This window comes from Arvicola amphibius, chromosome 11, assembly GCF_903992535.2.
Source record: "Arvicola amphibius chromosome 11, mArvAmp1.2, whole genome shotgun sequence".
NCBI classification, from domain to species: Eukaryota; Metazoa; Chordata; class Mammalia; order Rodentia; family Cricetidae; genus Arvicola; species Arvicola amphibius.
In genome coordinates, this window is record NC_052057.2 from 114,514,366 (window position 1) to 114,541,678 (window position 27,313).

The 27,313-nt window shown below is 41.4% G+C and overlaps 1 protein-coding gene across 1 annotated transcript in view; it reads left to right on the forward strand.

The window, feature by feature from the left end:
• The window catches only part of Ubxn2b (UBX domain protein 2B), a 28,763-nt gene extending 18,668 nt beyond the window's left edge, over window positions 1-10,095 (forward strand). The window contains exons 6-8 of the mRNA XM_038347397.2: window positions 1,183-1,320; window positions 4,968-5,129; window positions 6,344-10,095. Of these exons, the coding sequence (XP_038203325.1) occupies window positions 1,183-1,320; window positions 4,968-5,129; window positions 6,344-6,506 (463 nt within the window). The 3' untranslated portion in view covers window positions 6,507-10,095. The remainder of the gene's footprint in view (window positions 1-1,182; window positions 1,321-4,967; window positions 5,130-6,343) is intronic.
• The last annotated feature ends 17,218 nt before the right edge of the window (window positions 10,096-27,313 follow it).

Here is a 27,313-nt window from a genome sequence, read left to right on the forward strand (position 1 = left end):
GTAGTACATGCTGTCCTCTTAGCGCCGTTTTCATTGTGTCCATAAGTTTGGGTTTGTTATGATTCATTTTCATTGAATTCTAGGAAGTCTTTCATTTCTTTCTTTATTTCTGCCTTGACACAGTAGTTGTTCATAAGGAGTTGTTCAGATTCCTTGCGATTGTAGGCTTTCTGTTGTTTCTGTTGCTGTTGATATCCAGCTTTAATCCCTGGTGGTCTGATTGAGTACAGGGTGTTATTTCAATTTTCTTGTATCCTTTGAGACTTGCTTTGTGACCGAGTATGTGGCACATTTTGGAGAATGTTCTGTGAGGTACTGAGAAGGTATATTCTTTTGTGTTTGGGTGAAATGTTTTCTAGATATCTGTTTGGTCCATTTGAGTCATAATGTCTGTTGGATCCATTATTTCTCCGTTTAGTTTTCCACCTGGGATGTCCTATCCATTTGTGAGAGTGGGGTATTGAAGTCTCCCATGATCAGTGTGTGATGTTCAGTGTGTGATTTAAGCTTTAATAACTTTTTTTTTTACAAATATAGGTGCCCTTTTGTTTGGGACATAGATATAAGGAATTGAAGCATCTTCTTGGGGGATTTTTCCTTTGATAAGTATGAAATATCCCTCTCCATCTCTTTTGATTAATTTTGATTTTGCATTTATTTTATTAGATATTAGGATAGCTACATCATCTTGCTTTTTTGGTCCATTTGTTTGGAAAATCTTTTATTCCAACCCCTTGCTCTGAGATAATGTCTGTCTTTGAGTCAAGGTGTGTTTTTTGTATGCAACAGCAGGATGGATCCTGTTTTCATACCCATTCTGTTAGCCTGTGTCTTTTATTGGGATATTGAGTCCATTGATATTGAGAGATATTAATGTCCAATGATTGTTAATTTGTGTTATTTTATTGTTGGTGGTGGTGGTAGTAGTGGTAATAGTAGTAGTAGTAGTTGGTGTGTGTGTGTGTGTGTGTGTGTGTGTGTGTGTTTCCCTGTTTTGGAGGTTTGCTGGTGTAAGATTATTGCCTGTGTTTTTGTGGTTATTAACTTCATTGAGTTGGCCTTCAATCACCATGGAAATTTTTGTTAGCATGTAGCTCATGATTTAATTGCAGTCATCCCAGTGGAGTAGTGAGTGTGTTTTTTTAAACAATCTTAACTAAAACTTTCTCTCATCCTTCTAAGAGAGATTCCCCTGGAGCTTCAGAGACTGGTCCATGGCAGCCAAGTGAATCTGGATATGGAGGATCATCAAGACCAAGAGTACATAAAACCCAGATTGCGATTCAAGGCTTTTAGTGGAGAAGGACAAAAACTTGGAAGGTAAAATTCCTCTAGTGAGAAAAATACTTTTTTGCTCAAAATGACATTTCATTGAAAATAAGAAATCAAAATGACTTGTGAAGTAAAAATTGAAATACAATCTATAAATACCTTCCTGCTGGAATTAGGTGTGCAACTTGGCTAATAATGTTAGTAGCAAGTACCCAGAGATCAGTCCTCCTTATACTCATAAGCTCATCTGATACACACACTGCTCTTGCAGAGGATCCGAGTTTGGTTCCCCACACCCATCCCATGCAGCTTGCAACTACCTGTAAAAGTCCAGCTCTAGGTATTCATTGGCACCTGCACATATGCCCACATTGCCACATAGACAAACATGCGTATAATTAGAAATGAAAATAAATTATTTTTAAAAGCAGCCCTTTAACATATGGATACTTATTACTCTATTTTAAAGTAACAGTAATTTGCCCAAGGTATGCTTGAGCTAGAGAATGACTAGAACCAAGTTCCAACCCAAGCACTCTGGGTGCGCACTTTTCCCTACTGTGCCATGTTCTCCTGTTTGTTTTGGCCGCTTTCATGTAAGTCTATAATGCATGGTGCTTTGAGCATATCCCCTGCACACACTGCCCTCCTCCCTCTCCTATGAGTCCCTCTTGTCCGGATTTGGTTCTAGGCGTTTTTCTGCTCTTTGTGGGTGTGTTCTTTCATTTCTGCTTCCAGTCACACAGCTTCAAAAGAGAACCTGGCTGTGTTGCTGACTGGAGAAAGCAGTGACCATGTCACCCCCCAACTTCAGTGGTGTATCTGCCGTGAATAAACTCTGAGATGCTGCAGCAGGAGAGTGTGCTTCAGTTCCCTGCACTTTGGAAACAGCCCTTCGGTTCTGGCTCCAGCTCCAGCGCCACAAAGCTGCCTGCTGGGCCACACAGCTAATCCTAGCACTAAGGAGATAGAAGGTCACCCTCTGCCTTCTACCCAGTCTGCAGCCAGTCTCGGGTGTACACTCACTCTGTTGCTAGCCTGGGCTACGAGAGGTTGACCTTGCCTCAAAGTGGAAATAGGAAATTGTTCAGTTTTAATATACAGAAAATTAATACCAGTGTGTTAATATGATGTGACTCAGTATACATAAACTCATATTTAATCAAATAATACATTTTCTAAAGTGAAGAATTGCACATAACATTTTACACTGGACATTTATATCAAGAACTATATTAAGGTTTGATCCCTGGCACCAAAACTTAATAAGAAAGGAAAGAAAGAAAATTGAAACTAAAAAACTATGAAGACAGCAGCTTCACAGTTCTCACTTCCTAAGAGCTCCAGCAGCCTCTGAAGTACAAAAAGGAAAATAATCCAGTTTTGTCCTCTGGAAGTAGTCTAATTACAAAGAGCGTACAGGAGAAGTTAGCCAAGTTTTCTTGTGATATACAAGTAAATAGAAATAAGAAAGTCGTGGGTGACAGCTGTATGTTTACAAATGGTAGCATACCGAGTTGAGTAGGCGTTGAGCCCAATAGTCTTCTGCTGTCAGGGAGAACCAGACGTGACCCTGGCCGAGGGTTGTCAGCTGTATGATGATAAATGATGAAGCTGGGATAGATAATCTTTGTGTCCGTCTGTGTCCTGCCGAGTGGAGAAGATTCTGCATGCCACTCGGTCATGCGGCACTGAATCTGAAGTCGGTTCGAGTTGGTCCCCAGTTCTCAGGGATGCTCCTGTCTGATGTGCAGCAGCCCCTCTGACCTGCCTTCTCTTTCCTGCTAGTCCTGCTGCTCATTCAGTGCTCATCTTGCCCCAGACTCTGGAGCAGGCGGTGCTAGGCCCCTTTGATCCCATGGGGCTGATCCCAGGCGCTCCAGCTCCCTTCCCTCGGCCTCTCTTCTATTCCCGCATCACAGGAGCTCCCTGCTCCCTTCCCTCGGCCCTCATCTATTCCCGCATTACAAGCTTAAGCACATTTCCTTGCTTGGCCTCAGAGTTTCTCAGGCCCATGGTGATGGTTTTCATGATACTGTCAGATTCCTGGTTCGTTCCTGTGAGTTTCCAGCTGTCTAAGGAAAACTCAGCTCAGATCCTTTTTTCTTGCTTTCTTAAAAGTCTTTTTATATCTCTTAATTTCTCTCTTTAAAAAGTCTTTTAATTAACCTTAAAAATATAAAGAGTCTATGACAATGTGGCTGCAGAGATGACTCAGTGGTTGAGGGTTCGTGCTGCTCTTACAGAGGACCTAGTTTGGTTCCCAGTACCCATTTGGGGCAGAGTACAGCATCTCTAACTCCAGATTCAAAGGACATGATGCTTTCCCTGGCCTCCACAGGCACAAGGCATGCTCATTATGCATAAATATAAATGTAGGCAAAACACTTGTACACAGGAAAATCTTACTTAAAAACTTACTGTAGTGTGATGGTTGACTAAGGGGGAGCTTTGCTGTGCACTGATGTTGTCCCAGCGATCATGAGACCGTAGCAGCAGGATTAGTTCCAGGCCAATCTGAGCTACAGAGTGAGACACTGCCTTCAAAGAAGGGAGAGTGACTTTGAAAGTGAACACTGAATGTAGCAATAAAACCACAGTGCCTGTTCACCGGTAACAAACTTGACATGGGACAGCATTCTGGTCAACCTCTGACTCAGCTTTTCCATTGATATGGCTGCCGCACCTACTCCCTCCATTCCAGTTTATCAATAGCTCATTTCCGCACACGTGTTTCTTACAAGGAGACACATTCAGGTGCTTTCTACTGAGGTTCCCTTCCGCTGTATACTAACTTTTTATTTCAGAAGAAGCTCGCCTGCCTACTCAGAATTTTTCCTAGAAGATACTAGATGATAGAAACACCATTATGCAGCAACTTTCTCCTTTCTCAGTAGGTCCCTTTTTCAAGTAGTGTAGCAACCTAACTTGAAGAACCCTTGTATCTGACGAGGTTAATCTGTACAACAGAGCAGTATTCTCTCACCAAACAAGGACGCAGGCCAGAAGGGATGGCTGACCCAGGGTCACGAGGCAGGTGGGTGAGGTGAGTGTGCTGTGCTATGTATCATGTCTGTGCATGGCCACTGGTGAGGAGAAAGGACATCTGGGTAATGAATTTATTTCTCACAAATAGCTTGGAGCTATTTCTCTTTTACAAAGCAGTATCTACTTGAGTCAAATGTTTTAAAAATTGCTTTAACAATGTTTTAAAGTATCAGTTCAGTTCTGATTATGTTAGCAAAATTAACTTTTCAGTTCTTTGTCCTAGACATCATCCTGAGGACTTCATGGGATAGTAAATGCATTACAGAATACAGTCTTACAGAATTATACTAGGTTGATGTTCTTCCTCCGGTGTATCTAGTTAGAGCATAGTTGGGATTTTGGGCATGCTGACATTAAGTCTCTGGTTTCTCGTTTCTCCCTGAACTGTGTGCTAAACAGTATAAGGAAAGTTCAGAGATGGAGTTGGAGAAAATGCAGCTAGGCTTCTGAGATATCTGGGATTAATAAGTAGAATTAAAGAGGCCAAAAGAAGTAGAGAAACAGGAAGGAAGCTGTGGTCTTGCTAGGGAAGTCCTCAGAGGAGTCATGGCACAACAGACTGCAGAGCTGAGGCTCGGCAACCTTCGGTGTGTCCTGTGTCCTGTATACTCAGTGTGTGTTCTGATTCTTACATTCTTCCTTCTTAGCCTTACACCTGAAATTGTCAGTACTCCTTCTTCTCCAGAAGAAGAGGACAAATCAATACTTAATGCAGCTGTTCTTATTGATGATTCTGTGCCCACCACAAAAGTTCAGATTAGGTTGGCAGATGGAAGTCGTCTGATCCAGAGATTCAACAGCACCCACCGGTGAGCTGCTCCCCAGCCAGGGGTCTTTTGTTCATCTACTGTTGCTCATTACAGAAAACTGCCGATGTTCTTTACGTTTTCACAGTAAGCTTTTGACAGAAGAATAGTTAAAAGGATAGTAACGACCTATACACTAGGTGAAATTGATGAAATTGATGGTAATATTCGTGGTAAATTATCCTATTAGTCCAAGTTTAGACAACTCCAAATATATTAGCTGTAGTTTTGCATTGTAACTAAAACTACATCAAGTGGACTCAGGCTCAAGATAGTAAGAATCTATTGGAACTTTCTCAGTTAACGTATTAGTCATCATAACCTAGGATGGTGGTACACACCTGTTTCCATTGTTTGGAAGCTCAAAGCAAGTACATGTTTAAAGTAAATCTGAGCTACATAATAAGGTATATCTCAAACAAAAAATAAGTTTATGAAATTCTAATCAGAACTTTCTGTTTAGCAACCTCATCTTGTAAATGCATGGTGTAAGTCATTTGTGTTGTTGGTACAGTATTCTCTAATAGGCTGTCTCATTCTCTTTAATGCTCCCTTGAATATAAATATTTTCCCTGCACATAATAGTGTGTTCATTGTTCACTGGCTATAAGACCCTGATGTGCACTTGTACCGCCTGCGTTACTCTCTGCAGTACAGTTGGCGCTACTGTACCGTGCGAGCCGGGCAAGGGCCTAGAGATTAAAGGAACATACAAGAGACACGGGTCATTCGTGAGAAGAGAATGCCAAATGCCTTTTATTCAAGCTTAGAAAAAGCCATATATACCTAGCTGCTGCACAATGGAAATCCCCCCAAGGCAGGTGGGGACATGCATGTGTGTATGCATGCGTGTGTCTTTCATAGTGTTAGGCTTATCCTGCTCACTGCCCACACAGATGGCTTAGAGGCATAGGCTACCAACAGTTTTTATTTTGAAAACAACCAGACTTGATTTCTTTTAATATAACAATATTGTTAATCCTTATTTTATACATAATTCACTTAAAGATTGTTTTTGTTTTATTACAAATGTATACTCCAAAATTATTATTTTTCTTTCATAACCTGATGAACTTTCCCATCAAAATAATTAAATAAAGTTATAGCACCTTTAAACAAAAGTTGGGATTATATGATTTTTTGTGAGGATGATTTTAGCTAAAAGTTTACGTCGAAATGTGCCCTTGCTACAATGAACGTTTTACTTATTCCTTCAGGGTCCTGGATGTCCGAGACTTCATAATACAGTCACGTCCTGAGTTTGCAACAACAGACTTTATTCTTGTGACTTCGTTTCCGAGTAAAGAGCTAACAGATGAAAGTCAGACACTACAAGAAGCAGATATTCTTAATACTGTGATACTCCAACAGCTAAAATAGTATTGTTCCAACCCATGTAGGAATAGGTAATGTTGTCCATATTGGTAAAATACTTCCAGCATAAAAACAACCAAATTATTTTTATTATTCAGATAAATCCTGTTTTTGCTGTTGACCTGTCTTCCAGTATTTGTCTAGATAAATTTAAACCATGGATAGATCTTTGAATTTTTGAATGTTTGAATTTTTAGTTGCAGGTCAGGCTTATGTTGATTGATAGCTATAAACATCTAGGTCAACAATTTATTATGTGCTCAGTGTTAATGTAATAATGTTTTCAGATGAAGTGGAAAGAACCTCTTTTGGTAAATGCATTTGGTGAAATTTGCACTCAAGTTTTTTAATGCAGCAATGACCAGTAACCAGAAAGGATCCCTTTTCTGTAATATATACCAGTGTCTGCTCTGAGTTTGAAATTGTTTGATCATAAAGTAATTAAGATTTTGCATATTGTTAATTTCTACATGTCGTTTGAACTATGTTAGTATCACAGAGTATATTTTGTCCTTGTATTTTATAAAATTACAATTATCATATTTTAGTAGGTCATCCTACTAAATGTAAAGGTCATCCGCTCTTGAGAAGATGGGATAAACAGAACTTTAAAGACATTGCAGTCCCATCCAGGCCTGTCTTGATCACATTCATTTTCATCCAGCATTTTAACAGGGATCTGCTACACTAGAAACATTATTGTAGGTGTGCAACACAGAATGTGTTCTTCAGCATGTGAACTCAGTCTGAGAGGCTGGAGCAAAAATTGCCAGCAAAATGTTAGTGTTTCCCTTGTCCAGGCACGTCTTGAGCGATGCGGGCAGTATCGAACAACGGGAAAGCTTGCTTTCCCGCAGATACCATTCCGTCCTTAGTCACCATTGCTGAGCACTTTTCGGTTGCTGATGTAAGAAAATACAGAGCTTGTGACTGAAGTAGCAGAGATTTATTATCTTAAAAGTATGTAGATCGGATATTGAAAACGAGTTTCTCTGCACTAGAATTAAGGTGTCAGTGGGACAGCATGGAGACTCTAGAGAATCAGTGGCTGGCTGCTGAGCCTCCAGGGGCCACCTGTGTTCCTTACCCGTGGTGCTCAAGCTCCTCTGACAGCCAGCACTCTCACCTCCCTGAGCCTTCTGTAATTACAGTGTGCTCTGGACAGGGTGCACAGGCGAACCCAAGCTCATTGCCTAGCGTTAACTTTGTGTGACCTTAATCGTCCTTCAGGGTTGCTCTTTTCCACTTCAGTTATACCTTCTTGGGAGTGGGGGAGTTGATATAGTTGCTTACCATGGCCCACATTGTCTCGGAGATTCATCTACCAAATAAACTCACCCCATTCATCCACAGGTGCTCGGAAATCTCAGCATATCACTTCAACTCACTTGCCTGCATTTCATTGGTTTCAAAAGTCCCAAATCTTGTTAAGATGACCTAAATTAAGTGGAGATTCATCTCTGCCTATGGCACTAAAAATGAACTATCTGTTCAGAGATAAATGTCAGGACAGCTATAGAATAAGCTGTAAACACTGATGTGTAAAAGCAGGCGAGCCACTGTTCCGAGAAACCTGCGAATCCAGCCAGGCCTTCCATCAACATCTAAGGCCCAACATTAACATATGGCTCTTGTAACTTAGTCCTTTGAGTTTTGCCTGTCTACATCACCTTCCTTTCTCAGAAGCCACACAGCTTGTTTTTTCTTCTCATATTGTGCTGTGTGCCTTTCGTTTTACAACAGCAGTGATCTGTGAAAAAACTCACGGGTTGCCTGTGTGTCATGGAGATTGGCTCCATTAAACAGGAAGCTCTTCCAAGCATCTTTCTATAATAGAAATAATCCCATCTCTAATTTTTAGTTCTTCAGAGAAAACAGAACTGTGTCATACCCTTGAGAGCCTTTTGCGTGACTGAATATGCAAACCAGTTTGTTACATGTGTGGTGTGCTGCCTGTGTGCACATTTGGATGTGTGTCTGGGAGAAGCCTGAATTGATGTTGGGAGGTCTTCCTCAGTCTTTTTCCGCCTTATTCATTGAGGCAGATCTCAGTTAAACCCAGAGTTCGCCACAGCAGTTGCTGGCTAGGCTGTCTCCACCTTCCGAGTACTGGAATTGCGGGCGCCCATCCTACCCAGACAGCCTGACAAGCACGTTACCTACTGAGCCATTCCAGCCCTTTGTGTTAGCTGAGGGTTGTGCACCCACACCCTCGTTTTTCTGCTTTAGGCTTTCCTGACAGTGATGTCATTTGTAAATTGCCTTTCTAGTGTCTGTCATGAGGTAGGCTGAGAGCTCCGTAGCCCTGGTTTCTTCTATTACCTTTCCACACAGTGTTTCTGTTTCCTATCAAACTTTACTTCGGCCAGGAAGAAGAAAGCAGGTTAAAGTTTAGTCTCAAGCTTCTCATGTCCAGCCCTGCTTTGCACATGACTGTACAACTCAGCTAAGCTTGAGTTTCCAATAGTGCTTCCTCGTGCTCTGAGCCCTCAGCAGCACAGCCTTTAATGTCACCTCTTCTAAAGACTGCTCAGCCGTCTAGACATTCTCTGGGGACGTAGGTTTTCTCTACCAAGTCTGAGCTCCTTCCAAGCCTTCTCCAGCGCTAGCCTGTCTGCTAACAGTCTGAGTAAGGCAGGCTGGGCTCTTCTGTCACCGTCCTCAAAGCTGCCTAGCCTCTGCCCTGAGGCTGTATGTGATCCAAAGCTGGGATTGTTGCCACCTCCTGGTTGGCTACAGTGTGCTGTAGGGGACCTAGAAGTCTCTGGTTATTGCAAGGAAGCGAGCTGGGGAGTTTTGTTTTGTTGTTGTTTTGTTTTGTTTTGTATTTGAGACAGGGTCTCACTGTATATTCCTGGCTGGTCTGGCACTCTAATAAGTATAGACCATGCTGGCCTTAAACTCACAGAAGTCTGCCTGCCGCTGCTTCCTGAGGGCTAGGATTAAAGGTCAGAGTGGCCAAAGAAGACTTCAAGTACTAAGACTGTGGCTACAACATTTCTATGCAGAATTTTTCTCAATCACATAGAGAAAAAAGATTCTCCCTAACAATACAGGCCCAGCCCTGCTCCTTTGGCTTTGTTAAACACAATGTGGGTAACAGCTGTAATTCAAAAGATTACCAAGGCCAGCTGTGGGCACACATACCTGATACCACCACTTCAGAGCTAAGGAGAGACCACTATGACCTAGGGACCAGCCTGGGTTACAAGTGTGAGACTTTGCTAAAACAAACAAAAGCAGATAAACTTTCACATGGAGCAAATCAGGGTGGGCAGGATGGAATCAGCAGATGGAGCAGGAGTGAGGAGACCAAGCCCAGACCCATGGAGACCCTAGCAGGCATGGTGGCCTCCTCCAGTGTCAGGATCTCGCAGGCAGACGTGATCTCTGCACCACAGGGCTGATTAGACTCACTGAATGGGATAGCTCCAGGTTAAGGAAGAGGCCCCCCTTCAGTAAAGAACAGGGTGAACCCTGTCAACTTCAGTCCTCTAAGCATACACATGGGCTTGCGTACTAGAATGTGTGTGTGTGTGTGTCCCAAACACTTACGCACGTGCACACAAGTGGACTAATAATACCTTAGTCATTGTAAATAATAGGGCATTGCCTGTATTAAAACAGGAAAAAAAATGCCCAAACCTTATAAAATAATTTGAATTTTTCTTGTAGTTTTTTTAAAATCAGTTGTGTTAAGTACCTACAAATGCAAAAAAAAAAAAAAAAAAAAAAGACTGCCATTTTTGCGTGTCCAAAAGACAGAAGTGTCTGTTAGGACAGGAGCTGAAGGCCCACGTGATGATGACCAGTCCTCCAGTCCTTTCACAGATAGTACAGGCTTCATGGAGAATCTGTTCATACTGTAGTACTGTAGCATTTTATTTATTTATTTATTTATTTTTATTAGATTTTTTAAAAAAATACCAATCCAAGTTCCCACTCCTTCCCCTCCTCCCATCTCTTCCACACACCCTCTCACCCCACCCTATCTAATCCTCAGAGAGGGGAAGGCACATTGCCCTGTGAAAGGTCCAAGACCCTCCCTACTATATCTAGACTGAGCAAGGTATCCACGCAAACAGAATGGGTTCCCAAAAAGCCAGTACAAGAAGTAGGGATAAATCCTGGTGCCACTGCCAGTGGCCCCTCAGTCTGCCCCAGCCATGCAGCTGTCAACCTCCTTCAGAGGGACTGTGACATTTTAAATGGATCATCAGCATAAAGCAAGGTGGCGCACTGAGCAGTCAGACCACTGTCTGGGGACAGTTGTTTTAGATGATGATGTAATGTAATAAAAAATCGTTTGCAGTATCTGCTTACAAATAATGTTTTCATTCAGACTCATTGAATATGCTTTTTAAAATTTGCCTTTATATGCAGCTTGATTTCAGTGGTTTACTGGGTTGCTTTGAACTTTATATGGCTTAATTGCCCCTTGTTTGGGGGCAGAGAAGGGCCTGAAGTAAGGCATGGTCACCTGAGTTTTCCATGCTTGTTTCTGTTTTTATTCTACTACATGAACAGATTCAGGTACCTCCTGACTGTTTGCCCCTGTGTATTTCTGAAAACATTTGCATAAAGTGTATTATATTAAGATGCATTCAGTTTTCCCTGTAAGAGTTTGTATCCATGTTGATACATACATCTTTGGCCAGTAGTGCCAAAAGCTGAAGAAGTTTTTATAATCTGTAAAATATTTAGTGTTTCCCTGAATTTCAATTAAAGAGTTTATAAAAGAACTGCTGCATATGTAAATGTGTTGTTCACAAGTCTGTGTGCATGTGTGTGTGCATGCATGTGTTTATATAGCCCGGAACAATGACCATGTGACTTACACATGTAGCTTCGCAGTTTTGCCTCATAAAGACCACAGAGCCGCAACCTAGAGGCCATGGGGAGAGTCTTCTTCAGACAGTTCAAACTTAACGGCCTCTTTTCCTTTAGATAAATGCTTTTCCGAGAAAGCAGGAAGACTTGGGGTCACTCTACAGCTACCTAGAGAGTTCCTCGAATGCTGCAGTTGACATCAGAGGGAGCTCCTAACAGGAAGGACACCAGAAAGAAAGCTAGCAGTCACCACCATTGTATGATAGATGACACTCCCATTCATTGCAAGATCAAATAAATGACTAGTAATTCAGTAGGGTGGACTTAAAGACCTTGCACAGAATTAGCAACACAATTCTTTTTTCTGTTGACAAGCTAAGGATTGTATGCTGATAAGCAGCACAAAAAAGGTCAAGAGATTAAAGGCGGGTTAAAGACTAATGCTAAAAAGAAATCTCACACTAGCTCAGAATTGAATATAATAAAGGGTTATTTATTTAGGGGTAGAATCACAGATCACAGTCCTCTGCTCGAACAGGGAACAACAACCAAATCCCAAAGCCAGAAGAGAAGGCGATGGTGCATTTTACATCAGCATATATTAGTGTAAGAGGCCACACCCAAGTGGGCAGGTAACTTAAAGGCTATTGGCTATAGGAATTCCTACAGCACCTCCCCCTTTTGTTTAAATGAGAGTTCTAAGCCTAATACAAAATTATATACAATAAGAACAGATATCAGTTATAAAAATAAGAATTACAACCAGCATAAACAATATCAAGCAAGAAGTGTGATAAATGTTTCAATAATTATCCTATCCTAAGGAGTTTTAAGTCTTGTATTATAAATAACTTGGCCAAGTCATGAGAGGAAAGTAACTACAACTATCTAGTCTTCAACCCCATCAAAGACCTGAGAAGGGAAATATTACTTGAATAAACAGGAAGTGCAATCAAGCAACTTCCAAAATGTGCAACAAATGACAGAGACACCCGGCTGCCTGGGCCATCACTCAGAGTCTCATTTGCAACGTTGGAGCAACCAACTCTGGCTAAGGCCTAGAGTCACTGACAGACCACATTAAGAGGCAGGAAATTTTTCAAAACTGTCTTACCCTGTCTTGGCAAAATGTACAGTCTTTTCTTGTATCCTGCTTGTCCTGTCCAGACACCACGCATTTTGTCAGTGGTCAATGCATGGGCAGTTCCTTGCCCAAAGGCCAGTTTTGCCAAAAAGAAAACAAGCTCCAAGTGGAGTGTCTTCAGTACTCAGCATTCTCTCAGGAATTGATTGATGCTGCCAGGAACAATCCTGTCTCACGTTGACAGAACCCTAAGTTATTTAAATGCCATATTCTAAAGCTCTTTGAAGTGGTTGAAGATTACTTATCTATGTAGAATACAATCTCCATGTATCTGAATAACTTGATTAGTCTAACTATAAGTGTGACAAACATGGATGACTATTGACCTATAATTCTTAATACCTATATAAATTAAAAACTAAGATGTCATATTAGAATATTAAACAATCTTTGAACAGCTGTGCAGCAAATGAGGACAATGACCACAAAATGTAAACAATGTATAAGTGTCTTGATCAGAGGTAGAAATGTATATTACAATATGATAAATATATTCTAAAATTGTATCAATATACAAAATGTCTTAAGCAGAAGTATAAAAATGCATGCATACAATATAATAAAATAACTGCCTAGGTATACAAATATTGCAGATGAAAATAGGAACATACTAAATATAATTTAAGTTTGTATCGATGTACAAGAATCGATACCAATATAAATTGCCTATAAATAATAGCTCAGAAGTATTCACTATTATTATTAGTGTGAGTAAGCTCACACTAATCTATTATCCCATCCACTTTCCCCTCCCTTTTTAAGAGACCCCTGAGCTTAAATAATTTCCCCCAACCCCCAACCCTATAACAATTATAATCAACCCCTAAATGATGTCCCTAACCCTGAGAACAAACTTTGTTGGGAGAGGGGACGTCATCTTCTAGAATTACTTCCAGCTGTCATGGGGTGATGCTCTTTCTATGGGATCCTGTGAAAGTAAAATGATGATTATGTTTCAAGGTTACTGTCTGGTATAATTGCAAATGGTCTCTGAGTATTCGGTAGGGTTTTTCTGAGGTTCCTGTTTGGAGTTCTGGCCAGAATGCTGTGAAAAGGTGCACCATTTCAGCAAACTAAGTTGGAACCATCTTGAGCAGCTGGTACTCAAAATTGGTCTTATAGTCATAATGTCCTATCAACCAGGTGGAGCTGTTATTATGGGGCCTCGCCTTCTTCCTGGAAACTTCAAAGATTACTGCAGGAAAATTCATTGTTCATTGTGGAAGACTTAAACATTATTTATACAGACATATGTTCAATGAAAGGTATGATAGAGACAAACATAGGTTTGAAGAAAAGTAAATTTTTTTTTCTAAATTCTTTCTGTCCCATATGAGATGGCTCCTGACATGAGACAGAAACTCTGAATTTTTCTTTTAACAACATGCTTGGATTTAGAGGACAGAGCCATTGTCTAACTCCAAAGCCAGTTTTGATTTCTAAGTGAGTCTTCACTATTATTCTAATTAATATTCAGAGATTCTTACCCTCAGATGACCTGTCCTCATAGATCATAATTCTCTTTGCTTGGTGATCCTATCTGGATAATTATCTTTTCCTCTTTAGGCATCTAGATGTCCAGGGTCTCTTGACTTTTTGAAGATGAGTATTTTTCCTGCAAAGATGAGAACAGAACCCTGCCCCAACCCTCATGAGGTTTCCTTACCACCTGATTGGTTGTCAGCTCTGTGGATGAATCGTCATTTCTCTTTCTCAAGAGATTTCTCTTTTTCAAACCGAATCTTTATTAATTTTGATGGTATCCATAACTTTTCTTCCCCTGTAGAAACAAGAGCAAAACCCCTTCCCCAACGTAACACATCTCCTGGTTTCCATTGTGAGGTCAACACATCCTTGAAATACACCGGCTGATTTAATTCAGAAGACTTTTCTGTTATCCAATGTCTCTCAGCTGCTGTTGTCCCTTTCTCATTAGCGTTAAGAAAATTCAAGGTTAATAAAGAATTATGCCATCTATTTCTGGGGGTATTTTCCATCCCTTTTTGTTTGTTTAACATATCCTTTACAGTTCGATTTGATCTTTCTATAACTGTCTGACCTGTAGTATTGTGTGGTATTAATATGCTTAATGTTATAATCCAGCACCGCTTTGGTTTTTCACCTTGGTGCTGGTTAAATACTGAGAAATATGCTTTTCTTGACAAATTAAAAGCAATTAAATCAATTCTATACATGGAACAAGAAGCCCAGGTAGCATAAACCGAACCGCGGTGGTGGGATGGAGGGGTTGCATGAGCTTGGGAAATTTCCAAGTTACCACACGCACTTAGCTCCACTATGGTGGGGATTTAAAAAAAAAAAAAAACACGCTTTATAGGTAAAAGCAAGTCAAGCAGGCAGGAGTGGGAGACTTTCTGAGCTGTGGACCGCTTAGGCCTTTAAGCCGGTCCACCTGGCAGGTGTGGAGTTTGGATCCACCAGTGCGCCAGATGAAGACAGACGCTAAAAAGAAATCCCACACTAGCTCAGAATTGAGTGTACTAAAGGGTTATTTATTTAGGGGTAGACTCACAGGTCACAGTCCTCTCCTCGAATGGGGAACAGCAGCAGATGCATGCTTTGCATAGACATTAATACTATAAGAGGCCACGCCCAAGTGGGCGGGTAACTTAAAGGCTACTGGCCCTAGCAGCACCTGCGCCTTGTTAAACCATCTTTGCCATCCTCCCTTTCTCCCTGCGGTTTGCATTGGCTTGCTGGTGTTTCTGGTACTGGGGCGTTCAGAAAGACTACTAAATGCCCTTTTGATTTGTGCCTCTGACTTTGGTTTGTAATCTCCTTCTCCATATAGCGTGTGGTTTTCATATTTAGCATCATCTTCCCCATTTCATTTTTGATTTTTACCTCTATGACAAAGACTTATTTCCTTGCTAACTTTGCCACTTTTATTTTAGGATTTAGAATGACTCATTTTTAGTGTTCTATGACAATCTATGTAGTTTAAAAGTGGCAAGTGTAGACAGATTTTCAGGAAATGGTTGACTTGAACATAATATTGTGAACATAGTTGAGAGCAAATGGACAGCCTGATTTCAGTAGCCTGAAATTTTTACTGAAGTTGACAGTTGTAAGAGAAGTAATTCTTAAATGTTCGTGTTTTCTGTAGATTAATGTTAAACTTAACATTCCATGGCATGAAGTATTTTTATTCATATAATAAATTTGTATACAACTACAGTATTTTCATGTTTATAAAAATGCATAATAATATTGAATCTAGGAATACCCCCTTCACAACATATATAGTGAATTGGTAGTGTCTGAAATAGCGTGCACATAGGTCCTCTATAGCAACTCAAGCTAATCTGATCTTATATCCTTTAAAATTAAGAATGTAGGCCGGGCGGTGGTGGTGCACGCCTTTAATCCCAGCACTCGGGAGGCAGAGGCAGGCGGATCTCTGTGAGTTTGAGACCAGCCTGGTCTACAAGAGCTAGTTCCAGGACAGGCTCCAAAGCCACAGAGAAACCCTGTCTCAAAAAACCAAAAAAAAATAAATAAATAAAAATAAAATAAAATTAAGAATGTATACCATTCATTTTCAATGAGGAGTACACATCTTAGTACTTAGTTTATCAGTTATTGAGGGCTTACTGAGATCAGGGTTCTCTACAGGCATGTTACAGTTAATGTCATTGTACTGTAAGCTTTGTCCTGGCCTCCGCTTACTTAATAAATATTTTCCTCAGAGAAGCCTCCTTTCGTGCCTCAGCCTGCCATCCCTGTCTCCGCAGCCTGCTTACCCTGTTTACAGGAGCTGTTCGCAATAATCTAGTAACTTAACTTCTGTTCTCATCTGCTAACTCTGCTGTCATTCCCCAGCATTTCAGAGAGTGCAGGGACTTCTACCCACTAGATCCCTAGATCCTATGACAGTACCTTACACAAGGGCGGCTCTGAATGGCTAAGTAATAAGTCAGTGAGTCTCTGGACACTGGAAGAATGATGCATTTATGTTTCTAAACAGATTCAGAATCTACCAAGAACTGATACCAGTAATAGCCACTGTTTGTAGTTTTATTAGGTTTCGAAAGGAAAAAAGATGCTGGAAATGCCACCTTGGTTCATTTCCAGGACTGCTGTGTTTATACCATAGTTTAAGTACACTTCCCAATAGTTCCTCCATGGTAATGGGTGGAAACACCTAGTGAATGCCTTCATGGCAGCCTGGTTATTTCTGAGTCCCAGTCAGTGTGTGCTATGATTCCAGAAATGTGGAGATAAGGAAGATCCTGCCAACTCCTCATCTGGAAAAGGCCTTGTGTCTAAGAGTAACTCTGACCTGAGATACACGAGGAACAGAGGGAGATGGTCTGTACAGCTCATTCTCCTTCAAGGGTACAGGAATGTGCTACTCTACTAGTGAGATTCCTTGTCTCTACTTCCTTGTCTTTGTTCTCCCTGGTGATCTGTTAATTAAAGCCTTCTGTTTGTAAACTGAGCTCTGCTCTCAGCTCCCATGAAAATTCCTCAACCTGTTTAAAGGTTTGTATTTGTTTACTCAAAAGCCACCAAAGGGGCACTAGTCACTGTCATGTCATCTGATCCTTGTAAGTTTATATCTCCATACAGACCTCAGTACTAAGGTGATAATACCTATTCACCTTCTTTTCTTAATTTCACGTAACCATTGGCTCCCCTGAAATATGAAAGAGGAGTTAAGAAAATTTAAGCATAGTGGATTGAATGTGCATTAACATATATGTAATAATGTTTTAAATTAAAAAGCTGCAGAAAATCAGACGATAGTAGAAGCTTAATCAGGTGGCACCCAGTCCTCTTGGAAAATCCAGCTTGAGGAGCAATTGACTTTGGCTCCACTCTTAATTGGCTGCACTTACAGAGTCTTCTCACGCTCACTAGGTACTGTTTTTGTTCTCTGAATCCCCTCCATTGCGCAAGCTCCCACGCAAGCAGAGGCAGCAGAAATGACCTGGAGTTAACTCAAATGCCCTTTATAACCAGAGAGCGAACTCTGCAAACAGGCACACACTTCGCTGTTCCTGGAATTATTTGGAGAAAGATGATGCGCAAGTCTGTTCTGATATCCCAATGTAGATTAATAATCTCCATGGATTCCTTTTTATTTATAGGCATGCATTTTAAGTATATTTGATTAAAAAAAAAACTAGCACTAAAGCTCCTCAATGCAAGAAATATTCTCTCTACAGTCCTTGAAATAAATCAATTTTAACACAGCTATAGCTTACAGACACTGGGATCTCTTTTTGTTTCTATTTTTGTTGTAATCTCCTCTGGGTCTAACGAAAATGGCAGTGTGCTAATGCAGAAACAGGTAGGGCCTGTACCTCCTCAGTGAGCACTTGCTCCGAGGTCACTGGGCTTGCACTCAGTTGCAGGAGACAACCAGACAAGCCAGATTATTTTTTGCTTCTCCTAAATTAATGTTTGAATTGAGAGAACCCATCTTAATCTCTCAGTAACAATGATGGGAGATGTTTACATTCCTACAAGTCTATTAGTTTATGAATTTTTATTTCATGTGTGCAAATAAGTCTCAACTTCACTTTTGTGAACAATTCTTCAAAGCTAAGTTTTACTTAGTGACTTTTAAACTTATGGGGTAGTACATTCATTCTTTATACTGCAAATAATATCAGATGCCCACTTTTACTCTGTACATACCTAAACACCCAACCCCCATTGATGTGGAAGTTGGGGTGCTTTATTTTGATCATATAACTCTTTAAATCTTCATCTTAGAAACTTTCACTTCCACTAATCCTTTTCCTGCCTATTATAAGCATTCTTCATACCCTGTTCTTTGTTTTCAGAACTGGGAATTAAACCTAGTATATGTTGAGCATGTGTTGTCACCGAACTGTATCACAAGCCATTTATATACTTCGAAATATGGCTTCCTTAGGCTTTTAGATTCCCAGAAACTCTGCTTGGAACAGTAAGTTCTCTGTCCTTACATGTTTAAGGAACGAAGCCAGGTGTGAGCAAAACTGTGCCTGCAACAGGAACAAGGCAGGGGCATGGCTCTGATGTGCCATTCACTAAGGGTTACAACAGGAACAAGGCAGGAGCACGGCTCTGATATGCCATTCACTAAGGGTTACAAAGCCCTCTGTCATGAACAGTTAGTTTCACATATAAAATTAGACTCACATTGGAGCCAGTCCAACTGACAAATATGTGTTAACTGGGTGAGTCTCTGGAGATTACCAGTAAGTACGTTCTGAATGGCTCAGTCATGCAAATCAGTTGATGCTAAAAGCACAAAGAGCATCTAATTTTTATTTGGAGATGTATCTTCAAATAATAGTAACTTAAAATCTTGTCTCCATACATTTCATATAGCCTTTCTGGGAACCCTGAAAGGTTAGAGGAATAAATTACCCCTAAAGTTGTCATGGGAGGAAAGCTAAATGTCCAGAAGCACTAAGTGGGATGCCAGCCATCGCCCCATCCTGGGTGTGGATTCTCTTCCATTGTTCTACAATATGGAGATGGAAAGATGAGATAGCCCCAACACAAGGCTTATAGCTGACTCCTAAAGCAAAAAACAGACCATGCTTCCTGTAAGTTTTATATAACAGCAGCTTGTAATTGCAAAGACCCAGTCTCTCACAGAAAGCCTGATGCTTCAGTTCCAGGAGGAACGGACAGCTGTGCTAACAGGTCTGGACAAATGGTCATAGCAGAAGCAGGAAGTTCAGCAAGGCCTGAGGGTTCAGGTGCCTCTCCCTGTGTAAGCCAGTGCACCTCAGCAAGGTCTGAGGGTTCAGGTGCCTCTTCCTTTGTAAGCCAGTGCACCTCAGCAAGGTCTGAGGGTTCAGGTGACTCTTCCTGTGTAAGCCAGCGCCCCTCAGCAAGGTCTGAGGGTTCAGGTGCCTCTCCCTATGTAGCCAGTGCCCCTCAGCAAGGTCTGAGGGTTCAGGTGCCTCTCCCTGTGTAAGCCAGTGCACCTCAGCAAGGTCTGAGGGTTCCGGTGACTCTCCCTGTGAAAGCCAGCGCCCCTATGGAACCAGATGGAAGAAGGCAGAGACTATGCTTTCTGACTTGCTTCTGACAAGACTTCAAGTTTTATCACCCACCTTGAGGAAGAGGAATTCCAGTCTTAATGACACATCTGGAGGACAGGTGGGTCAGGAACCAGCTACTCAGCTTGAACATGCTTCTTGGACCTTCCAGCTTCCTTTGAGGTTCTTTGCATACTGAAGTGCCATGCCTTGTGTCCAGAGCCCCCATTTTTTTTTTGTTTTTGAAATGTTAATAGCTCAGACTAGCCTTGAACTCACTGTGTGGCTGAAGCTGACCTTGAATTTGAAGTCCTCCCACCTCTACTTCTGGGATGACGGGTGTGTGCTCCCGTGCTTGGCTTTGATTTCTTAGAACTAGTCTACAGTGTACCTAGTAAAAATGCCAAACTTTTATTTTGTATGTTATAGTACTGTTTGAGCAAATATGCTAACTGCTGATTCGCTGTAATTTGGTTCTGTTCATTTGTGTGTGCTATTCTGGTGCTTTTCAAGTTTTCGTTATATTTTCCTCAGTGTTTATTACTTTTTTTTTTTCTAACTTTGCAATTTTTTTATGTCAAAAAAAAAGTTGTGGTTGAGGAGTTGAAAAGAAGACGTAGGTGGCAAGGACAGCTCAGTTGCTCAAGTGCTTGCCACACAACCGTGAGGAGCTCAGATCTCCAAAACCTACTTATACATGGACAAGGTCTCCTGTGTCTGATCTCGGAACTCCTCCGATGGGAGCAGATAGCCAAGATGGAGAATCCCTGAAGCTCATGGGCCAGCTAGCCTGGACAACATAGCCATGAACCACAAAGAGAACCAGTCGCAAGCAAGATGGGGCCAGCATTGTGTTTGTCCTCCGGTCTCCACGTCAAGCATGCCAGCACACACATATCAAATGCACCACACACTTTTTAAGACAGACTGTTGTTTACTGCGTTTCTTTTCGTTCACATAATGACAACACAGAACATGTGACAAAAACTGCATTTCTACTGCCAATATGTGTAGGAGAGGGCGACATGAGGCGACAGGGAGTGAGGCAATGGTCGCAGTTTTAACATCACCGGGCAGCGACTCCTTAGGACCTAGGTCCTGTATTCTAGGCCCTTGTTCAGGCACTGCTGAGAGAAAAGCATCATGGGTATGTGGTTGCTTACTTTCTCCACCAGGGGGTGTGCAGACACTGGGAGAGAATTTCATCCCTCTCATTGCCTCTGCTGCTGTATTATACAGATGGGATCAAAAGTGCTTGTTAGTTCCTAGGATGAACCCAGCCACAGAATCATTTAGCAATGCTGTCTGTGACCAGTGTTGTCTTTGTTCTCCCTAATGATGTGATGAACATGTCAGTAATGTAAGAATAATTTATAAAAAACATCACTGCTGTCACAGCCGTGTGCCCTGGGCTCTCCTCAGCGCCAACATCACTTGAGTGAATTGTTTGCAGCTCATTCTCCCTGGAAACCATGTAACTGCCTCACTGCCTTCAGTCTCCTCGTTACCCATTTAAATGAACCATCAAAAAATGTCGTATTCTTTTCTTTTTAAGTCCTATTAGATCCCTTCCAGTTTGTCTGTATTCTGTTCCCTGGATTTCAGTTCTTGGTTCTCTTACACCTTTGCAGCCATCAGTGCTCACTGCCTTGATCTGCATCTCTCACAACTAGATAATGATGCAAATTTATAACCATCAAGTCCAGTAGCAGACTTGAGTGGCTGAACTGCAGAACCAGTGGGGATTGGCATAGGAGTCGAACAGCCTCGATTCCTCGTACCACCAACGTATTAGGGTCCTTCAGAAAAACAGGTCTAACACAGTGTGCACAGGCACGTTATGTTTATTAAATTGGCTTGTAAAATCATAAGCTGAATAGTACTACTGGTGTTTTTCTTGGCCTGGAAAGCCCGTGAACCTAGTAGGTAGGCGCTCACTTAGGGCAGCAGGAATTCTCAGAACAAGAGAAGCCAGGGATGCAGCCATACACCAGCCTGAAAGTCTGGAAGCCTCCTGAGGAGTCAGTGTTAGCCTACATTCAAAGGATGACTCTAGACAGACGTCTGTGGGCAGTGGCAGGAGAGAAACTAGGCCCACTTCAGAAGAATTAAGTGCCTATCTATTCCATCCAGCCTTCTAGAAGCTTATTGGCTGGTGCCTTTTAGGGCGGGTCACTTCACTAACCCACACAACAGTTGTCTGTAAGTCCTCTCACAGACACGCTCAGGACTGCGCTTTGCCAGTTTCCTGGACATCTCATCCTGGTGAAGTTAATAACCAAGATTAACTACTGTCATCAACTCTTAGGTTCCACTTTCCTTACCTTCAGAACACTACCGACACTGTCGTTTGTTCAGCTGTTGTAGAAAAGACTGCGGTGGCTCCTCACTTGCTGTTACCCAGCATGTGGCTAAAGGAAATGGGGCAGTACCTTATTGTCATCCCTGAATTTAATACAGTGTTTCTAATGGCCAAGATGGAGGAGGATAAACCTAAGTGTCCTACGAGAGACGACCATAAGCTGATGTGTGTGTGAGACGGACTATTAGCCTTTAGAAAGGAAGAATCCTTGGCATTGGTGATAACATGGTCAAAACTGGGAGATGCTATGCTAAGGGAAATAAGCCAAAGACCAAACACTGCACACATTATATGTGTGGGGGTGAAGAACATGAGCTCAATGTAACAGTAGAACAGTTATTACAGGACGAGATGTGAAAGGGAGATAGGGTCATCTGTACAGACTGTTGGATGAACGAGCTCTGAAGGACAATTTAACACTAAATGTATGCTTGAAAACTTCCGAGTGGATCTCTGTGTCTTCCCCACCAAGTTTGTGTAAGGTGGTATACTAATTTCCTTGACAGCAGCAATCATTGCAACCATGTGTGCCTGTCAAACTGTCACGTGTGCACCTTAAATACAATTTTAGTAAGACTGGAAGGTGAAGACAGAGCCCTTCTGTTCTGCTTCACAAACTTGAGCACCCATACTGTGCCTACAAATGCTGGGATGGATTTAAAGACAGACAAATGATACACTCCACGAGAAAAAGTTAATTTAGGGAAATGCAGGTTGGTGAACCAGCAAGTTTTATCGGGATGTCTTACAGAAATTTGGGTGAGGGGTCATTTACAGGAAGAGAAATGACTCAGACAGCTGTATCGCAAAGCCCACCCCAACGTAGGTGACAGCTCACAAGTGCTGGAATCCTAAAAGCACCCTGCATGGGCTGCAGGCAGCTCGAGGGGTTGGAGTTTATCCGTTCCAGGTGCCTCGATTTGTCTAAACCATTTCCAGGCAGCTGGTCTGGTGTCAGAATCTCCTCTGTATGCTGGCTTATGTCAGAGTGACTCTCGGTCACCTTTACTGTTTACCCTTGGGGAGAGGGGGCTAGTGAATCTGGTCAGTTTCAGGGGCTTCCTGGAGCTATTTGAGCTGTTTACCTTTCCTGGTTTAAGAAGCTTCTCTGTGATTTGAATATGGACAAAGTATGTTGAAAGCCACAAATAATTTTTGAGGTGATATTTTGCCTATGCAGAAAGTTTTTTAAAGATACTTTTTAAGTTTTGTGTGTGTGCGTTCAGAGCCCACGGGGGCCAGAGAAAAGTGTTAGATTCCCCGGGAGTGGCAGTTCCAGGCAGTTCTGAGCCATTTTCTGTGGATGCTAGGGTAAAGCACCATCCTCTTAACTGCTGAAAGAGCTCCCCAACACCCCCAAAATTTGTTTCTTTGAACTGTACAGTAAAAATTTCAGATCAGTGAGGTGGTTCAGTGGGTAAAAGCACCCGCCACCAGGCCGGACAAGCTGAGTTTGATCCCTGGGCCCCACGTGGTGGAAGGAGAGAGCCAGCGCCGCGAATTGTCCTCTGACTGCACATGTGCTCAGTACCAAGAGCACATCCCATCTCAACATACACAAACAAATACATAAATGTAAACAAATTAAAGTAACAAAAATGTTCTTTTAAATGTTAACTGTTGCTGGGCTGTGGTGACACACAGCACCTGGGAGGCAGAGGCAGGCAGATCTCTGTGTTCAAGGCCAGCCTGGTCTACAAAACGAGTTCCAGGACAGCCAGGGCTACATAGAGAAACCCTGTCTCAAAAAGAAAAGAAAAAAAAGCAAAAAGTTAACTTTTATTAATGCAAAATAACAATAGTAGAGTCTAAGCTTTGGACACAGGCATGGCCCTGATACCGTAGCTCATTTACTTGCTGGGGACCTCTGCAGGACATGCAGACTCTGGCACCTAGTCTTACTGTCCCACCTTGCAGAAAGGTAAGCCTTCTAAGAAGTAAGAACTAACGACTGCTGGCCTGTCCCATTGACACCCTGCCCATCAACTCATCTACGTTCTCCTGTTATTGCTTCTGCTAATGTGTTCCTTGATATTCTAAAGTTTCCATTTGTTCTGTTTTTATTTTCACTTTTGGTTCCTGTGTTCCTTTTCTCTCTCCCTCTCTGCAAACTGGCAAAATTATCCTTTATCTGTTTGTGATATTAATTATCCCTATGACATAATTCCTCTTGTATAAGTATACATTTCTCACATGCATGAAAAATTCAATGATCTCTAACACTTTCCCACTTTGTAACTCTTTAAGACAGTATATTTTTTTCTAACAGCCAAAGTAATTCCTTCTTCTTTCTTTAGCAAATCAAAAGCAGAGATTAACATTTACAGTCACTAATACATGTCTATCCGCTTTTTACTTAATAAATAACCAGTGGTACCCCTCGCTCCCAGTGCAAGCGTTCATCTCAGTTCTGTGTGATCTGGTGGAATAAATATTGCCCAGATTGAGAAAGATCTATAATTCCTATTTCTGCTACTTATTCTTGTGTGTCTCTGGAAAACCAACTCAGAACTCTGTCTTTGCTTTCGAAATGAACAGCAGCTAATTCTATGCTCTGAGAGTGAGAAAATAATAAATGATACAGGGAGAGGTATGTATCTGCTAACCACAGTCGGTTCCCAGAGTGCAGTGGTGGTAGGTGATAGAAGAGAAGGAGGAGAGGGAAGTGGGCCTGGTAGCCCGGATGTGGTTCCAGCTTCCTTCCTTTTAATTCCTGCATGAGACTGATCCTCAGCTCCACTCCATGTCTTAAGGAGTCCTAAGCCTTTCTCAGCATTTTCCAACATTTCCAGCTGACTTCACTTTCATGAACATTATTGACCAATTTGATGTACCACTGTCTTGCTGTCCTTTACATATGGTTCATACGCATACTTGAATAACACAGATACTGGACTTGGAAATTTCTGTGATTTTCACGTGCTTTCTATCTTAAAGAAAACAAAGCCTTGGAAGTGAACTACATGTGCCTTCTTTTTCTTGGTACCTTTGCTAAAGGCGGACTGTAAGGAAAGGTGAAACTCTGTATCAATAGAAACAACTTCAGTAGCGTTCCAGGCATCTCTACTTCTAAAGTCCTTGTGGGCCATCCCTAGAGATATCCCTTTGTCTGCCTTCCTCCATACCATACTCCCAGACCTCTGCCATCAGGTCTGAGTTCAATAATCCCAGTTTAGAAGTTACATAATTCTTAGAGCTCCAAAATCAATATTAGCTCAGTTTAATTCTTTTCTAGCCCTACTCATAAGCTGAGCCTCTAACCAAATACATTGATATCCCTAACAGAAACGGTGGCACAGGAGCAATTCTGTAAAAAGCAACTTGCCTTTCTTAGAAGTTGTCGTAAATAGCATTTGCCCCCAGCAGTTCATAATGGTTTTGTTTCTTATTCTTAAGCTGTAGCTATAGTATTACTGGGTCCTTTGGTTTGGCATATCAGATTAGAACTGTAAGCCTAAAACTAAAAAAGTCACAGTAATATAAACATTGAGTACCCAAAGGATCAAAGCTACATGTAATTTTAGTCTGGTGCCAATGTTCTCCCTTGGAAAGACCTTGTTAAGCCCAGTTCAAGGTCTGCTCTTATCAGTAAACAGCCTTGATCTTGGATCTGGGTCTGTGTGTAACACAGGACTGTGTTGACTTTGGAAACCACACAGCTAGCTCTTTAGTTACCAAACTCTTGGCATCAATAAGCTATCTAGCACACACATGCACACCTTACTCCTGATATGTCTTTGTTCTAATAGATATCACTCATGAATCCGCCCACTTGTGAGTCTAATGTATGAAATTTGAATTTCTAAGAAGTGATTGGAACAAATCAAAAAATAATATTGCCAGTTCAGGCAACAACCTGGCTGTGTAAAACCAATAATTTCTTTGGGATTTATGTTTCAAAACTTTTGTAGAACTTAGCCTGTCACCAGAAAAGCATATGCCAGTGTGAAATGGAGACCAGAGTATGAGAACATTCATGCTGTCCTTCCTTGAACTGCCTTGTGGCTAGAATCAGTTGAAAGACCAAGGAGAACAGCATGTGCCTTGGCCAGATGCTTAAACCAGTTTTTGGGTTAAATTTCACTAGATCAGCATGCTAAGCTGAGCTCATCAAATTACATATTTGAATTTCCTTACTTCTTAAGGTCTGTGTTTCAGGCAAGCTTCGGTAGAAACAATACAGTATACATAAAAGGCATGAGTTAGGGAAAGAGTGTGAGTATAACCGAGTCCTGGGGTTTAGTCTATGATTAGCTATCAGTGAGATCTCAGACAAACCTTTTCCTGTGTGAAATCTTGAACATCATGGTAAATGTTTGTGTCTGTAATCTACTGCATTTGGTCCTTTGATTTGCCCATTACAATTTACAAAATAAGAGAGATTTTATTTGTAGTTTATTTTCTTTTTTTTTTTGTTTTTTTTTTTTTTGTTTTTTTGTTTTTTTGTTTTTCGAGACAGGGTTTCTCTGTGGCTTTGGAGCCTGTCCTGGAACTAGCTCTTGTAGACCAGGCTGGTCTCGAACTCACATAGATCCGCCTGCCTCTGCCTCCCGAGTGCTGGGATTAAAGGCGTGCGCCACCACCGCCCGGCTGTAGTTTATTTTCTTATTCTTTAGCAATTTCATACATATATAAGGTACTATGATCTCATTCCTCTCCCATTATCCCTCATCCTCCCTTCACCCCAACTGAACAAACCCCTTCTTCCCAAGTCCTCCTATTTTCACCTCCTTTTCTCTTTTCAAATCATTTACTTCTTAATGGATCAGCCTTTTACAATAATTTTGAATGTTGCTTTAAAAATATAATAAAGTCACCTACTAGCAATTACCATGATCCCAGAGGCATCTCCCAACGCTCTTCTCAATAGTTAACCATTTATAGAGTATGAATTAGAAAGCCTACATACATTTCTGAAAACAGAAGGGATGTTGATCTGTCCTCTTAAAGCTGCTTTCAACATTGTGATGTTTGAGATTTTTGTGAGAATTGTCAACAGCTATAGACAATATATTTTGCTTATTCAGCTATGTCGTTAATTGAATGGCATGTGGGGCCTTCTCTTTGATAAGAGTACTTGCCTGTGGTTACCTTAAGTTAATTCGATGCCCAGTGTTTCCATCCTAGAAATGTCTAAACTCTGTCCTTTTGTCTTCAGTTTTGAACCATAAACAAATGTCTTGGTGTTTAGAAGTACCGTTTGGAGACAGGGTGAGTGTATGAGTGAGCTTGACTCTGGACTTGGAAGATGGGATCTTTATGATCCTGAGGTTTCTTTCATAACCTAAAATTTTACACAGTTGCCCCACTTCTGCCTCACAGCCCTGCCCATGCAAGAGGAGAGAGGAAACCTAACTACACAGCTCCATGAAGATACCACCTCTTGTCTGCTACAGTGTTGTTTCCTCTTAACTTTATATCACTCCTTAACATTTAGACCTCAGTGAGCATTTCTAAAAGCCAGGGT